An 18,529-nucleotide genomic window follows, 5' to 3' on the forward strand; every position below is an offset into this window, starting at 1 on the left:
GGGGACAATGTTCTCCTGAGAAAACAATAATATTTCTGATGTGGTCATTCATGTCTCTTTTAATACAATGCAGATTTTTTTAAAAACAAAAGTATATGCATAGAATAGAATCAAACAATTTTGACTAACAAAAACATCTGAAAAAGTAAATAGCTATAGACACATACGTGACACAGTACTTGACATCATAATATCAATGTGAAGCTTCCTTCTGAAGCAGAACCAACCAGACCTTTGATTGTCAGCATTAATGGTGTTTTTGCCCCATCACAGTAAAAGGCCGCCAGCCTGCAGTGAGGTCTTTAAAGTCAGGTTTCACTGCATCTTGCTATGATCTTAATGTTGGACATAAAAGTTCGCAGAAACAATCGGAGAAAAACTCTTTAAAATAGTTCCAGTTTATAGACCCCTCCCAGAGGAATTCAGTAAAGGAATGTAAACCTAAAGATTTATTTTTCTGTTCAGGTCATGGCTGGGGTAGCCCACTATGTTACTGAACTCCCTAGTCTGAAACTGAGAGCAACACTAAGTTAACAGGCCTCTGTGGGTAAAAATTCATGAGATACCCCTCTGTAGGTCATGCATTTTCACTGAAGTTATTGCATTAAACAGATCAATGGCATTGTTTCAAAAAGGGCACACGGCCAATAACCTACCTCAACGTAGTCTTTGGCATGGCCCCAGTCTCTTTTAGCATCCAGATTGCCCAAACTGAAATATTCCATCTGTCCGAGGTGAATCTTAGCTACTGATCGGCTAATTTTTCGAGTCACAAAGTTAGCCCCTGAAACAGAGATAAAAGATATTATCAGCATAGTCACATGATGGATAACTGTCTCCTAGTGGAATCCCAAAGCTCAGCTCACAGCAACTTCTTTCAGTCTGTAACCGCCTCCCCCCCACACACACTACCTAAACCATATCATCATTTATCATTTGAGTAAGCTAAGAAGCTCGAAATGTAAGTGTCACATTATCTCCACTTTCACAGCAAACGTCTTTGTTTGTGGGACTTCTGAAGCATTCCTAATTTGCTGCCTCAGTATTCAACCCAGGCAGAAGGCCAATGAAAAATCAATTGGAATGTCAGTTTCTAAACACAAAATGCAAAAGGTTACATAAAGAATGGAAGACAGGCATCTAAGACCATCCTCATCTTAAAAAAAAAAAAAAAAAAAAGGTCTCTTAGTAAAGCTGCTGTGAGACCATCCGAAATTTAAACTTTCTTCAAAAGGTTTTACTGGTTAACTAGAAAAGAAGAATAAATTCATTGACTAATTTGGGATTCTCTGTCTCCACATTTGAGTAAGACATTGACACAGTGATAATAAACTCTACCATTTGGGAATTGCACACAGCTATACCATACCACAAATAGCTTGGTTCTACATATTTGATTGCAAAATTCACAAGCCTGTGCCTTTCTCCTTGTAGAGTTGTTTCAAATAACATTTGGCTTTTCATATCTTTGCATCACAACATAGTTCTTTAGATACTATAATACTAAGACTATGACTTCTATACTAATAAAAAAACACTGAGCAACTGTTTGCTCCAAAAAAGAAAGTTAACAGAACCAGTACTGGGGACTCAGAGTCAGGCTAAACAAGCTCAATGATATTAGTACCCTAATGCACTACATTAATACTATGGAGCATAATCATTTCTCTTTCTAAAATGATTATTGGTTTGTTGTTTCCGTTTGAATAAAGGATTGCTCATAACTAAAAGACTGGAAGGAAATCAGTGCGTCTACAACTAGACATATTCATGATACAAAACAGCTCTTATGAGATCTACCTGTACATTTTCTATAGTTTGTCTTAGAAATGGCGTTTCTTTGGACTTACTGCATGATATATATTGCATATTCCAAACCAAAACCTTCTGTCCCACAAAATAAGAAAACCATAGATACTGCTTGTGTGCTGTTTGACTGTCCCACAAAGTAAAAAATGGGATTATTTCTTTTGTACCATGAGCATCATAAGAATTGAAAAATTAAAGTCCCTCAGATCAGATTTATCAAAAGGATTCAGAGATATTTTGCTTTAGTCTGTCAAATGTTAAACCTAAATGACATTCTAGTTTACTGGTTATTTTAAATTTTTAGGGAATCTTCTGTGATTACAGTTTTTATATTCTCTGGAAAAGCGACTACATATGTAGTAGACCACTGCACAGTTTGACACAGAGTCAGATTTTCAAAAGACTGTGCACGCAAAATGTGTGCCCCCAACCTGTTTGTGTGTAAACTCTGATGTGTGAACACAAACATGCTTACGTGCATATGCAAACGAGTGTGGGCATGCATGCACATTGGAAGGTTTGGGCAATGCACCCAAGTGCAAATGCACTTTGGAAAAATCTAGTTCTGAAGTGATATTTTTTAATACATATGTTTGAAAAGTCAATGTGATGACTGATGTGTGCGTGCTGCCTTCTTGCTTTATTACTTCCTGTTATGCTCGTTTCATGCTCCCTGAACTCAGTGTTCCAGTTTGTGTGTGTGCGCGCGCGTGTGTGTACACACATAGCGCTGGGTGTGTGCAGTTACTCAGCGCCTGCCATATGGACTGTTATGTTTTGTTCACACTGTTGCTGACTAACTGGTTCATGGTTATTACATGTTTTGAAGACCACCTACATGGGATCTTGCTTCAATTTCCTTGAGCTTCAGAATTGCTGTTCTGGGTGCAACAGAATGATACAATCAGTAATAATCAACAGAACAATTCATTATAATTAAAATGTGTTAATAAATCAAAATGTTACACATTAGCTGAAATTAAAAAAATTCAGAAACTAAATCTAAGCACATGGACTAGAATTATAAAAAATGAAACTTCCTTCCTTTTGATGGCAATGTGGGATAATGGAAGAGACTGTGGTCTAGAAAATAAAGCAAGGAATCCTGATTAGGACACTTTGGGTCTAATTCTGCTCTTAGGCCCAATACTGTTATGAGCTCATGCAGACAAACACCTATATGTAGCTCATTGCAGGAAATATTACTGCAGTCTTGAAAAAGCTATGTACTGTAACTCCTCTGTGCATTGGCTTGTTATCTGCAAAATGAGTATGGGTGATGCACTTCACTAATAAAAAGAACGAGGAGTACTTGTGGCACCTTAGACTAACAAATCTCACTTCACTAATGTCGGTGGCAAAACTCCCACCAACATGGATGGGGCCAGGATTTCACCCAGCGTATTCTGCATCTTATTTAATGTTAGTAAGGTGCTTTGAGATCTTCACGTGTATTCTTATTATTTGTAAAAGTGGAATTTATTTTAACTACTAGCCAAAACTATTAAGCACTACTCTAAGGTTTATCATTTTGCATTGAAAGTAGGTTATACTTCCTCCATGAACACAAGAGGCACTTTCAGCACTAAAGTGTTTTTCCAAGGACAGAGTTAAAGTATCCAGTCTTAGGTTTTAAACTGCAAGGGAGTAAAACTAGCAGTTTTCAGCACCACATTCCCATTCTCTGTATCAGCAGTGAGAGTTATAATCATCATCTGTATTGCAGCAAGCTTTACTGTGTTGAACTAGGCGGCTAAAGAATGACAGCTTCAGTTTTGGAATTATTATCTCCTGAGGGAACATAAAAAACAAATGTTTTGGGGAAAAATTGTTCTGAGTAATCAAGTTAACATAGTATTCAAGTACAATCAATACTACCTGGGAAATGGGAGAGGTATCACTGGCAACCAATACAATCAATCATTAGTGGTTAGGTGCAACAAGACAAAAAGTATTTACTACTTTTCTTGCTACAGAAATTATGTTCAAAAATTTCTTCTAAACAAACAGAATATACCCCCAAAGGCAGAAATGAAGGATTAGAGAGGATCAAGATAAAAAATCAGAAATGCTATTTTACAGCCGTTCAGCAGAAATATTTCAGTTCTCTTACTCGAAATATCACATAAAAAGCAGCTAATGAAACCTAAGCTGCTGTTCATTTTGAGAAATGTGATCAGGAATTTTTTCATGCAATTCTGTACCAAGGACTGAATGATGTTTCAGAGGCATTAAAATGATGTGGTTCATAGATAATGTTTAAATACCAATTCTCTTCAAATGTAATATCTTAAAATATCCTATTATACTTCATGATTGATCTCATGCCATTAACTGCACATCAAAACTAGAACTTAAACTGACGCCCACTACAGCCATACACAGTAGTTAACGTTATGACAGCAATTCCACTATAAAGCCCTATTTCTAGGGTTTGTAATTTGGCTATATAAATTTGCTTTGGCCTGAAACTTGGCAGACATTATGTCTTGCTGCTTAGGAGTGATTCTATCTATAGATTTACATGTAGCTCTATAGATATCTTTATATAGCTAAAAATAAAATAAGGGCTTTGGCACAGAAATCGTTAGCTTCTTTCTTCCTTAAGAGGTCTTCAGGACTCTCTAAGGTTGTATCTGCAGTAGCCTTTCCCCCCTAAAATTTCTCACCATTGCTATTACCAGAGCTGCCTCACTGGTAAGAGAAACACTAGGAGCATAAGTATAGACTGAGCACAAGGTGGCTGGTGGGATTTTAACCACTCCATCATCCAGATTGGCTCTGAGATATGTTGATGATGAAGCAGCTAAAATGCCATTGGCTGACAATCTTTTCTGCACTAATACTTCTGCCATTATCTTCAACAGTGGAGCTGCTTTTATGGTAGCACTGTGAGAAATTTTAAGGAAAAAAAGTTCCTCCCGTTTATCTCCCTCCATCCTTCAGTTCACAATCCAGTTGTGGCCCTCCCTCAGCTCACAACGGACATGGATATTTGTCTCAGTGTACTAGGAGTTAAGCTGTATTTAAAGCCTGTTTTGCATTCAAAATGACCAAAGGATTTAACTTCAAGTAAAACAATGACAGAATATTTTCTATCCATACAGAATAGCAGCACTGTGTAAATCACTGTGAAAAGTTGCATCTAATCAGCGAACAATCTGAAGGACTGTTTGTAATAAATACAAAATTATTATATTTTCCAAAGGTAGGATTTACAGTATTCTGTGGTGGGCACAAAAGTTAAATCCTAGCATACAGATTTATTAAAAGGACACAGAAATACACCAATAATCATCACTGGCAACAAAAATGTTATTTCAGTACAAGTTATCTATATAATTTTTCTTCACTAATTAAAATATTTTTTTCTCTTGGGAAATATGTCCTGGACAGGGATATGGCAGACATAAAAGAATTCTTTTAGAGAAAAAAAATTGAACATTGTTTTCGTCATTAAAATGATGTGTACATAAAAGTGTACTTCTGTTCCAAGTTTATTGTATGCTGTTAACAGCACTTAGATCAGGGGTAGACAACCTATGGCATGCATGCCAAAGGCGGCACGCGAACTGATTTTCAGTGGCACTCACCGCCCGGGTCCTGGCCACCGGTCTGGGGGGCTCTACATTATAATTTAATTTTAAATGAAATTTCTTAAACATTTTAAAAACCTTATTTACTTTACATACAACAATAGTTTAGTTATATATTATAGACGTATAGAAAGAGACCTTCTAAAAATGTTAAAATGTATTACTGGCACACGAAACCTTAAATTAGAGTGAATAAATGAAGACTCGGCACACCACTTCTGAAAGGTTGCCGACCCCTGACTTAGGCTACATCTACACTACAGGGGGGAGTCGATTTAAGATACGCAAATTCAGCTATGTGAATAGCGTAGCTGAATTCGACATATCGCAGCCGACTTACCCCGCTGTGAGGACCGCGGCAAAATCGACCTCCGCAGCTTCCTGTCGACGGCGCTTACTCCCACCTCCGCTGGTGGAGTAAGAGCGTAGATTAGGGGATCGATTGTCGCGTCCCCACGGGACGCGATAAATCGATCCCCGAGAGGTCGATTTCTACCCGCCGATTCAGGCGGGTAGTGTAGACCTAGCCTTAGATAATCAGAGCAGTGTTTCTCTTACTGCAGGTTCACCCTTTTCCACCAAACTACTAATTTTTTAAAACAAACTTCATTTCATATTCTATAGGTGATTTGATCAAACACTTTTTTAAACCCTAATTTTTCTTTAAAATTATATTATTGATGTTGAAGCAAACAGCTAAGTTAGGTCATGACCCAACAAAACACTCTCATGCTTAACTGTAAGCATATGATGAGTAGTCTCATACATTGCTTAAGCAGAGTAGAGTTCCTTGGTAGAGGTGTCCCTGAACTCACAACATGCCTGGGAAGCCTTAAAGCTCAGTATTATAGTTTGGAACCTGCATTGCAGTTTTCATGGACCACCCTCTGTTTATGGGGTTCTTGGAGAAGCTGCAGTCAAGAGAGGCTATGGCAGGATGGCTTCATAAGAATGGCACTGTCACAGGGTAGGAGAGGGATCGTGGAGGATCCAGGACCAGTGCAGAAGAACAGCATACCAGCCCTTCTGAGATTCTGAGGAAGAACCACACCCATGTGCACTCTCCCATCCAAAGGGCTGTCATTTAGGCACTGCCCTGCACTGAGGGTGGTATGAAGCTGCCATTAGCTGCACAAGTACAGATTGTCCCTTCTGAGGTCCCGGCATCCAGGCTGACCAAGTCGGCTGGACTGTCCTTTTGGTTCTGTGGACTGGTGTGCAGTAGAAGCATGACCCCACCTCCTTCTTAACAGAGCAATGTGGGGGAGAAATCCCTGAGCTACCTCAAATGCAATGCACCATGACTGTCCCTCGTGAAGGACATTGAAACAGCATTGGGTGAGATGCCCTGCAATTCCATTCCCACCTGGCCCATACACTGTCAATTAATAATCATTTAAGTTACTGGACTAAAAGATATGTGCAAAGCAACACTGTTAGTTCCAAGAATTCAGTGCATGTGTTTTAAATCGTTTAGAACTATCACATTATGTATACAAGTTGTCCTCAAAATCAAACTCAATGAAACAGATTTTTCAGTGACAGAGTAGTTAAAAATGTGTGTGCTGGTTTCCAGTGTTTTTGTCAGGGTCTAGCTAAAAATGGTTTAACCATTTAGAACCTTAATTCTCAGTATCAGTTGGTAACTATAGCTATTATCTTCATTTTAAAGCAGAAAATGCACAAACACTGTACGTAACCTTGTTCCTTAGAACAGCGATTTTCAACCAGTGGTCTGTGGACCCTTGGGGGCTGCAGACTATGTCAAAGATTTCCAAAGGGCTTCCGCACATCCACTCGAAAAAATTTTAGAGGTGCACAAGTGAAAAAAGGTTGAAAACCACTGACTTAGAAGAATGTTTTAACACAGATTAAAATTGCAGCATTTTATTGAAAAGTACTTTTTTTTCAGTGGGAGTTTCTACAGTACTGTAAAATTTCCTCTGAAATTGTATCAGGTTCAAATGACCTGTTGAACTACTATGATGTAACCGGAAACATGTCTTGCTGCACTTATTGTATGAGCTTGTGCATGAATGTCCCTTTAAATGAGACTTGATAAATGTACAGGACCCAGTTCTCTGCAGACATAAATTAGAGCCACTGATGTCAATGTAGCCGTACCAATTTATATCAGCAGAGAATCTGGCCCATAAAGTCGGAAGTGAATGAGTTACACAACTGATATAAAAAAAGTTCCATTGACATTATAACTTTGAATAAGAAAGAGAGAGAAAGAATACAAATCAGTTGCACAAAAATAAAGAGAATTTGATTAAATGCCAAAGGAAAAGCATCTGAGGGAAATTTCCATTTGGTCCATAATTCAAACTGCTGTGCCTAACTACTGCTGTATAGTCAATATTCTTCAGAATGCTTCTTTCCTTGTGGACTCCTGAACTACAGCATTATCCTGTTTTTTTGATGTTTCCCATTTAAGTCAGACTACATATCCTATAAGGACAGAAGAGACAATCAAGATCACCCACTGTTTTGAGACCACTACAAAACTTAAGCACAATGGTGTGAATTAAGGACAGAAAGTTAGCCAGGAAATGCATAATTTGGCTTTGTCCTAGTAAGTCAGATCCTTAAATAATTTTTTAATTAAAATATTATATATGTGTGTGTGTGTGTATATATATATATATATATATATATATATATTATATTAACAACATTAAGCGTGCGAAGTCAAGCATGCAATAATTAGGAAATGCCGGAATTAACCTTAATCCAGCCCCTTTGTTTATACGTATTATGATATAGTTTTATGATACATCCCCAGAGCAGGTCCAGTCTTTAATTGCAAACTATTTTTTCCCACAGGACCCATGTCTCATCAGTGCACAGGATAGACCTGCTTCGTAGATGAATCAGGGTCGTGCAGTGAAGGAAGCTATTGTCTGCAGGACCCTTGATTTATTTCTTTAAGAAGCTGGAAGGTGCATAGTGAAGGAGGCAGGGGATTGCAGGAAGAGAAAGGAGAATTTGGTTAAAATAGTTAGAACCCAGCTCTCCAGAGCAGCATTTATCTCTGCCTCTGCCACAGAGTTCCTATGTGATGCTGGGTAAGTCACTAAAACAAAATTTTCACTATTTGTGTGTTCCTCTTTTTCTGGGTGCTGGACTTCAGACCCTGGGGTCTGATCTGCAGAAGGGCTGAGCACTCACAACTCCAACTGAAGTCAATGAGAGCTGTGCTTTTTGCATATAAAGTGCTATATAATGCTCAGTACTCTGAAAAATCAGGTCCCCAGGTGTCTTAAATTGGGCATCCAAAACTAGTGTACACTTTTGAATTTATTCTCTGGGCCTCAGTTCCCCATCTGTAAAATGGAGATAATACAGTATCCCGTCATCTTACAGAGGTGTTGTGAAAATAAATTCATTAACATCTGTGATGCACTCAGATACTACAGTGATGAATAGCATGAGAAAAAGTCCATGAAGAAATTAATAATCCTGTTTTCAGAGCAGGGTTTGAATACTGTGCAGTAAATAAGGCCAGGGGCCACACAATAAGGATAAAAAAAAATACTTACTAAGTGAGCACCATCCTGTGCACTAAATGAGGGAGGGGTCCTGTCGAAAAATAGTATATTATTGTGTAACTAAAGATTATATCATAAAACATACACACGAGTGGGCTGAACTCAGGTTGCTCAGGCAACCTTAATTTCCTAACTTTTGAGTGCTTGACTTTGCCCCCTTAAATGTTCTTTTCGTGTATTTTACATTTATATTCTCTTATAGACACTGCTGAATTAGGATTAAAGAGAAAGCAACAACAACTTTTGTGCTCACTGAGCATATAAACTTCTGATTCCAGTTCTAATCTAGAACCCACTCCACTCCCTAAACCAGACTCCTGCATTTTACAGGGCTTCCAAGTTGCAGTAAAGAGTCAAATGTTCTCAATGGGCAGTTTGGAGGGGGAGAAAAATCATTCAAATTTAACCCTGAACCCCACATGAACCCAACCCTTGGAGGCTGAATATTTTCCACTCTCCTGCCATCTGCTGCTCCATTGCACGTGGTAATCTTTGGCAACCCCACTGAGAGCTGCCTGGGCTATGGCTCTGTTCAGACAGGGTGTAGAAAGAAAAGACACTGAGAATGTCATGGCTGACTGACCAGACTACTGAGATCAGAGAGATTATGCCTCGTTTGCTCACCAAGCCCTGCCAAAAGCAACACTAGTTAACTGCAGGTACTCAAAACCCAACAGGCAAGTTTAAAGGAATTTTAGGCTTAAAAGAGGACCATTCATAATGTGCATTTGTTGGGGATACTGTAACTACCACCTTTTGGCAATTATTCATCAGTGAGTCTTTAAAAAAAGTTCACTCTGCCCACCATTTAATACATTTTCTTTCAGATATTATTCACAGTTGCACCTGATTTGGAGTTAAAGGACAGACAAGTCCAGAGAAGACCCAGGGTTTATCAAAGAATAAACAAAAAGGACTTAATAGCCATCCCACTGAATGGAGATAAACAGAGAAAATCCACAGTTGTTATTGTAAAACAGCTACACTCTGTTTTTCTCCAGGCTCTGAAATGTTGCACAGTATGGAAGCATGAGGGCTTGAAACCTACATGCATAACCCTTATATATCATCTCATGACAAGGGACCTCCCTCGTGCCAGAGTAAAATCTATCTCTCATCACAGGCACCTCCAATTCTAAATAAAATGGTCGGAGAATCTGCTCCCAGAAATTCTGATTCAGGAAAGATCATTTTAAAGTCCCTACAGTATCATTTTCCTTATGTCCCTCTGTTTTGAGTTTGTGACCCACACTTTGTCCCACATTTTGTTCTTAACACTTTCAGGGGTACTGCACAGCACGTTTACATACAGAATGCACTGTACATTCCAAACAGGTGAATGTAAAAATTTAGGACTATTTAAGAACTGGGTTAGAACTGGAAAAGCAAATTATATTATACATCTTCCTAAAAGTAATGATATGCCGTTACATTCCCACCCTCACCTTCACTTATTTCAACCAGCAGCAGTAGGAAGTGAAGGTACAGCAGTCGAGCACGAATTAAGAAAACGGCCGTGACTCTCCCTGATCTCTGTTCTGGGGAACAGTCAAACACGCTACAGTGGGACAAGCCACAGGAGCTTCAGAGCTGTGGTTGGTGTGACTATGTGCTGTTCCAGTCACTAAAGATCACTGAGTGCTGTTGCTCTTAACAGGCAGCTGCTGCCATTCTGTCCCCTTCTCTGTTGCTCAACTCTGTCTGCCTGGCTGGGAGTTAGGAAGGAAGACAGAAAAAGCCACATGAGAGAGGAGGAGCAGACATCTCCCCCACAACCCCAGCTGCTTTGGAGCCAACAGGCCCTGTTGTTTTGATGATTCCTGGCCCCATTTAGTCTTATTTCCTCTCTGCCTGCCAGAAGCACAAAGTGCAGGTGAGAATATTGCAAGGCCCTCAGCATCACATGGGGACTTCTAAAATGCTTAGGTCTTTCCCTCCTGGAAATCACTTCTCTTTACTAGAATTAGAAACAATAGCCCTGATTCTGATCTTAGGTATGTGGGTTTTACACCCGTGTATCCCATCAATTACAATGGAGTCATTCCTGGTTTATACCCGTGTAAACAAAAGGAGAGACTGGCCCATTTGTTAAAATTATTAAGTAAAAAAAAATATATAAATCCCACATTCCACAGTATTTTATTTTCGGTATAGACATGCATCCTTACAAGAATAGGTTTGAAATACAAAGCTGGCTGTTATTGTTCTTTTTGACAACTTTCTTAGTTAAGCTTCTTTGAATAGGACCTTCTCTAACAGCCCCTTTTTTTGACTCATAACCTTAGTGACAGTCAAGCAGCCAGGCAGAGCCACTTCATATAATTTATTACGCGAAGCAGCTTTTAATAAAAAATGCACTGGCAGGTAGCCATGTTAAAGCAGGAAAGGCCCAGTAAGAACCTCCTACAATATAAAAGTCTCTGTTGTTCTCATTACTGTGAAGCAGGAAAACCTTTTAAAGGCTTTTGATCCAAACTGTCATTCGACAGAGACTGTGGACAAGACAAATGGCTGTAAAACAAGGCAATTGGATTTCCTACCGCTACAATATCTTACTTGGCTCCCATGACACAATTTCTCTGTTATTCTCTCTTGCCGTGGTAAAGTAAACTTACGGGCTACCCAGAAAACAGATGAGTGTAATCAGGCCTTTATAAATGATATCTTTTCACCCAAGGAAAGCAAATAACTTTGCTTCCCCTATAATAACTGTTTCTAATACTTCATTTATTCTTTAAATTGTTTATAAAACACTTCAAGAGAGGTCAAGCTCAGAGGGCAATAATAATTAAAGATTAAGGAGAGCATCTAAGTATTTTGTGCCTGTGAGTAAACACTATGGCAATTGTTATGATATGGAAAACATTTATTAAGAGTTTGGCTCTGTATTTATTTATGAGTTTCTTGATTCATATGTTGCTTGCATCCCACCCGGATTCTTCACCTTTCTTACACCTATTTTCAATTCATGTTTAAGCAGCTGCAGTGTTTCATGCAAAGCTATCAATGACAATAATCATAGCCTTCATCACACCCTTCTTTGGAAAATTCTCTTGAAATTTTCCCCAAATCCCTCCAGGAGGCATCGGTTCTCCCCACATAATGAGCTAGAGGTTCCAGTCCACAGGAGGAAAGGACCCTGCACTAGCTTTGGAGACAATGGCAGTTCTTTGGTCTCTGGCAATTTGCTTCTATTGGAACTCAGATACAAGGGCATCTTCTGGCTACAGCTGCTTGAGGAACCATCCTTGGGTAGGAAGAGGGGGCAGAGAAAGGGTAATATGGCTCAGTTCTGTGTTATCTTTTTGCATGGAAACTCCATGGCTAGTGGCAAGTTTATGTCCCTCCAGCTGCTCCCAGCCTGTTGCATCCTTGCTGCTTCCACATGGGTGCAGTCCTCCAAGCACAGAGAAGTTCATCTGTTCCCCACTTTTTCCTCACAGGTCAGGGATAGTAGGCATGTGAGCTCTATGGTATTACACAGGAGGCAGCAGTGGACAACCAAACCCAGTTCCTCACTCTATGGAGCCGTATGAGCACCAGGAACTTCCCTCCTCCCAAAAGGAAACTTCAAAATGTCTCTACCCAGTTCCAGAGTTGGGGAGGGGCATGACTTGACAGCCCCTCTTCCCCATCCCCTCCATGGGGAACAACCACTGACCTTCACACATCCCAGTGGCCCTGGATATCAACATTTCCCCGCCCCACAGTACATGATGCTTATCTCCAATTTTAGGAGAGAAATTAGGATGATGGGCATGGGGCTGGAACCAGGGGTTATGAAGTGGGAAAGGGGTGATGCTGCAGCCAAAAATATGGATTTCCAAGGTTTAAATAAAGGGAGATATATTTAAAATACGGGAATGAAGAATTTATACCCATAGCAAATTTTTTTACATAAATGTATGTATGCATGCGTACACACACACACACTCTCTCTCTCTCTCTCTCTCTCATACTCCTGTCTTATGGGCAGGGTGAAATGCAAATTTAAAAACAGAAAAAGGATATAAATAAAAAAGACTAGGATTAAAAATATTTGTAAGCAATGGAGCAGGCAGAGTTCAATAGAAAGAGACTACCAGCATCAGGGGGTAGCCATGTTAGTCTGTATCCACAAAAACAACAAGGAGTCTGGTGGCACCTTAAAAACTAACAGATTTATTTGGGCATAAGCTTTCGTGGCTAAAAAACCTCACTTCTTCAGATGCATCTTAAGGTGCCACCAGACTCCTTGTTGTTTTTGTACCAGCATGGCTGTGTAACTAGTCATGTGCCTATTTTTATCATGTTTGCTTAGTTTATACATTTTACCTCGTCTCCCACATCACCCGTTCTCTGATTTGTCTTTGTAACATCAATCCTGCAACTGGATCTGCTAGTGTAGACATCTTCATCCCAATGAAGTTAATGGGCTTATGCATGGGCAATGTGCTAGCTGGTTTCATTACAAGATTGAGGTTTTAGGGCTTATTCTTATTAATTTATTCTTAACTTTAAACACATGAACAAGCCCATTAATTTCAATGGCACTGCTCCTGTGCTTAAACTTAAAAATGTGTTTAAATACTTTACTGGGATCTGGCCTGAGTGCTTTAACACCTTGTAGGACCAAGCCAATGGGTAATCTCAATGAAATCAGCGAAGTACCTGTGTAATTCTTTGCAGGATTAAAGCCTAAGCCTGCATCTACACCAAGGAGACTGTACCAGCATAGCTATGTCAGTGAAGCTTTGCCGGCATAGCCCCGTAATGTAGACGTAGCCTACATCAATGGAAGGGGTTTTTCCATTGGTGTAGGAACACCACCTTCTAGAACAAAGTTACCTACGTTGACGGAAGCATTGTTCACACCTCTGACTGACATATCTATATCCATCTAGCTTTTAAATATAGGCCAAGCCTTAGATTGGAAGCTTTTAGGGGAAGCAAGCTTTTATTCTGCTGTGTTTGTTCAGCACAGTGGAGATACGAGCTACTCGGAATACATTTGACCACTGTTGCAATGCAATACCCCGAGCCTGCTAGGTGTTCCCTAGCATTGGACCCGTGACTGTTGGAAGCCCAATGAATTCGTTTTGCAATTTACAGAACAGGATAAGACAGCAAGCCAGAAAGACTACCATTTTGCAAATATATGTGGAGCAAAGAATATAGATTCTAATTAGGCTTGAATAAGGCCTGGTCTACACTATGACTTTAATTCGGATTTAGCAGCGTTAAATCGAATTAACCCTGCACCCGTCCACACAACGAAGTGATTTATTTAGAAATAAAGGGCTCTTAAAATCGATTTCTGTACTCCACCCCAAGGAGCGGAGTAGCGCCAAAATCGATATTGTCATTTCGAATTAGGGTTAGTGTGGCCGCAATTCGATGGTATTGGCCTTCGGGAGCTATCCCACAGTGCACCATTGTGACCGCTCTGGACAGCAATCTGAACTCGGATGCACTGGCCAGGTAGACAGGAAAAGCCCCACGAACATTTGAATTTTATTTCCTGTTTGCCCAGCGTGGAGAGCACAGGTGACCACAGATAGCTCATCAGCACAGGTAACCATGCAGGCTGATAATCGAAAAAGAGCACCAGCATGGACCGTACGGGAGGTACTGGATCTGATCGCTATATGGGGAGAGGATTCAGTTCTAGCAGAACTTTGTTCGAAAAGACAAAATGCCAAAACTTTTGAAAAAATCTCCAAGGGCATGATGGAGAGAGGCCACAATAGGGACTCAGATCAGTGCCGCGTTAAAGTCAAGGAGCTCAGACATGCCTATCAAAAAACAAAGGAGGCAAACGGTCGCTCCGGGTCAGAGCCGCGGACATGCCACTTCTACGCCAAGCTGCATGCAGTTCTAGGGGGGGCCGCCACCACTACCCCACCTCTGACAGTGGATTCCGAGGCGGGGATAATCTCATCAGCTACACCTGAGGATTCTGCGGACGGGGAAGAGGAGGAGGAGGACAAGCTTGCGGAGAGCACCCAGCGCTCCATTCTCCCCAACAGCCAGGATCTTTTTCTCAGCCTGACTGAAGTACCCTCCCAAGCCAGTGTCCAAGACCATGACCCCATGGAAGGGACCTCAGGTGAGTTTACCTTTTAAAATATAAAACTTGTTTTAAAAGCAAACGTTTTTTAATGATTACTTTGCCCTGAGGACTTGGGATGCATTCGCGGCCAGTACAGCTACTGGAAAAGTCTGTTAACGTGTCTAGAGATGGAGCGGAAATCCTCCAGGGACATCTCCATGAAGCTCTCCTGGAGGTACTCCAAAAGCCTTGCCACAAGGTTTCTGGGCAGTGCAGCATTATTCCGTCCTCCATGGTAGGACACTTGACCACGCCATGCTTGCAGCAAGTAATCTGGTATCATTGCATGACAAAGCCTGGCAGTGTATGGTCCCGGTGTTTGCTGGCATTCAAGCAACATCCGTTCTTTATCTCGCTGTGTAATCCTCAGGAGAGTGATATCGCTTATGGTAACCTGGTTGAAATACAGGAATTTAATTAAGGGGACAGAGGTGGCCGTTCCTACTGGGCTGTTTGCCTGTGGCTGAAAAGAAATCCTTCCCTGCAGTTAGCCAAGCGCGGGGTAGGGGGGGTGGTGGAAGGGAGGAATTGGCCCAGAGCTTTTCGCGTTTGGCTAGCAGGGATCTTCCCTGATACCAGCCACGTGGTGGGGGGAGGGGTAAAGCGATCATCCAGAGAATTGGGGGGGAGGGGGGGAGTTAGTTTGTTTTCTGCTGCTGAAGGTTAACGGGAAAACCACACACTCAACGGACTTTGCCTGGTATGTGGGAAAGGAGGGCGCAGAAGCCGAAAGACAATGGCTTACCATGGCCGCGTGCAAGCCGAATTCTGTTGCCCGGACCTGCGTCTGTGATCTCTAGCAGCAAAGCCACAGGCACTCAATATTAAGAGGCAAAATGCGACCTTGCACAGAAATCACATGTGCTATGTAATGTGAATAGTGTTGGTCACCGTGAAAGAGTATAAGCATTGTTCTGCAAAATGTATCTTTTTAAAAAATTCTCTCCTTTTTTCCCCTCCCTCCAGCAGCTGCAAATTTTTCAAGCCTCCCTCCTCCGTCCCGAAGGCTATCTCAGATAAGGCGTCAGAAAAAGAAGATGCGAGACGAGATGTTCACAGAAATCATGGAATCCACCTGCAGTGAAAGAGCTCATCTGAATGAGTGGAAGGAAACAGTTTCAAAGTATAGGAAAGAAGCCAGTGAACGTGAGGACAGGCGGGACCAATGTAGGGACCAACGTGAGGACAGGAGGAACGCTCGAGATGAGAGGTGGCGGCAGGAAGATCAGAGGAGGCAGGATGCAACGCTGGGGTTGCTGCATGAGCAAACAGACATGCTCCGGGGTCTGGTGGAGCTTCAGGAACGGCAGCAGGATAACAGAGTGCCGCTACAGCCCCTGTATAACCCCCCTCCCGCCTCACCATGTTCCTTAGCCTCCTCACCCAGACGTGTAAGAACGCGGGGGGAGGCTCCGTACACCCTCCCATTCCACCCCAGTGGACAGCCCAAGCAAAAGGCTGTCATTACTGTAACCTTTTTTTAGTGGCCTTTTCCTTCCTGCCGATCCTCCTCCCAAACCCCACCCGGGTTCTCTCCCTCTTTTTATAATCAATTAATAAAGAATAAATGATTTTTAAATGATAGTGACTTTATTTCCTTTGAAAGCAAGCTGGGGGAAGGGGAAGGGTGGGTTCCTTACAGAGAATGAGTCAATAAAGGGGGCGGGTTTTCATGAAGGAGAAACAAACAGAAATTTCACACTGTAGCCTGGCCAGTCATGAAACTGGTTTTCAAAGCTTCTCTGATGCACAGCACTTCCTGGTGTGCTCTTCTAATTGTCCTGGTGTCTGGCTATGCGTAATCAGCAGCCAGGCGATTTGCCTCAGCCTCCCACCCCGCCATAAAGGTCTCCCCCTTACTTTCACAGAGATTGTGGAGCACACAGCAAGCAGAAATAACAATGGGGATATTGGTTTGGCTGAGGTCTGAGCGAGTCAGTAACAATCGCCAGCGACCTTTTAAACAGTCAAATGCACATTCTACCACCATTCTGCACTTGCTCAGCCTGTAGTTGAACAGCTCCTGACTCCTGTCCAGGCTGCCTGTGTATGGCTTCATGAGCCATGGCATTAAGGGGTAGGCTGGGTCCCCAAGAATAACTATTGGCATTTTAACATCCCCAATGGTTATTTTCTGGTCCGGGAAGTAAGTCCCTTGCTGCAGCCGTTTAAACAGATTCGTGTTCCTGAAGACGCGAGTGTCATGAACCCTTCCCGGCCAGCCCACGTTGATGTTGGTGAAACATCCCTTGTGATCCACAAGTGCTTGCAGCACCATTGAAAAGTACCCCTTGCGGTTTATGTACTGGGTACCCTGGTGCTCCGGTGCCAAGATAGGGATATGGGTTCCATCTATCTCCCCACCACAGTTAGGGAATCCCATTGCAGCAAAGCCATCCACTATGGCCTGCACATTTCCCAGAGTCACTAACTTTCGTAGCAGCACCTAAGTGATTGCTTTGGCTACTTGCATCACAGCAGCCCCAACAGTAGATTTGCCGACTCCAAATTGATTCCCGACTGACCGGTAGCTGTCTGGCGTTGCAAGCTTCCACAGGGCTATCGCCACTCGCTTCTCAACTGTGAGGGCTGCTCTCATCTTGGTATTCTGGCGCTTCAGGGCAGGGGACAGCAAGTCACAAAGTTCCATGAAAGTGCCCTTACGCATGCAAAAGTTTCGCAGCCACTGGGAATCGTCCCACACCTGCAACACTATGCGGTCCCACCAGTCTGTGCTTGTTTCCCAGGCCCAGAATCGGCGTTCCACGGATAGAACCTGCCACATTAACAACATGATCTCCAAAGCACCGGGGCCCACGGTTTGAGAGAATTCTGTGTCCATGTCCATATCATGTTTGTCACTGTGCTGCCGTCGCCGCCTCCTCCTCGCCTCGTTTTTCTGGTCCTGGCTCAGCATAAACTGCACGAGAACACGTGAGGTTTTTACAATGTTCATGACTGCTGTCTTGAGCTGAGCGGGCTCCATGCTTGCTGTGGTATGGAGTCTGCAGTGTTCACCCAGGAAAAAAGGCGCGAAATGGTTGTCTGCCGTTGCTTTCATGGAGGGAGAGGTGAGGCTGTACCCAGAACCACCTGCGACAATGTTTTTTGCCCCATCAGGCACTGGGATCTCAACCCAGAATTCCAATGGGCGGGGGAGACTGCGGGAACCATGGGATAGCTATGGGATAGCTACCCACAGTGCAACGCTCCAGAAATCGACGCTAGCCCCGGTACATGGATGCATACCGTCGAATTAATGTGCTTAGTGTGGCCGCATACATTCAACTTTATACAATCTGTTTCCAAAATTCAAATTATATAATTTCGGATTAATCCCGTAGTGTAGACATACCCTTAGAAATTACTTTTCACTAAAGATACATTTTAGACTGTTGCACAAACCAGCTCTCATAACATCTCACCTTCCAATTAATAAATGAGGTGTTAGGGGTGGGAGGTAAGAATATGCCAGCAAA

The 18,529-nt window shown here is 42.0% G+C and overlaps 1 protein-coding gene across 1 annotated transcript in view; it reads right to left on the minus strand.

Moving 5' to 3' along the window:
• The window catches only part of GMDS (GDP-mannose 4,6-dehydratase), a 563,918-nt gene that overhangs the window by 273,720 nt on the left and 271,669 nt on the right, over window positions 1-18,529 (minus strand). Inside the window, exon 7 of the mRNA XM_054018107.1 lies at window positions 657-784. Coding sequence (XP_053874082.1) covers window positions 657-784 — 128 coding nt within the window. The remainder of the gene's footprint in view (window positions 1-656; window positions 785-18,529) is intronic.

The sequence above is a fragment of the Malaclemys terrapin genome, chromosome 2, assembly GCF_027887155.1.
Source record: "Malaclemys terrapin pileata isolate rMalTer1 chromosome 2, rMalTer1.hap1, whole genome shotgun sequence".
Classification (NCBI taxonomy): domain Eukaryota; kingdom Metazoa; phylum Chordata; order Testudines; family Emydidae; genus Malaclemys; species Malaclemys terrapin.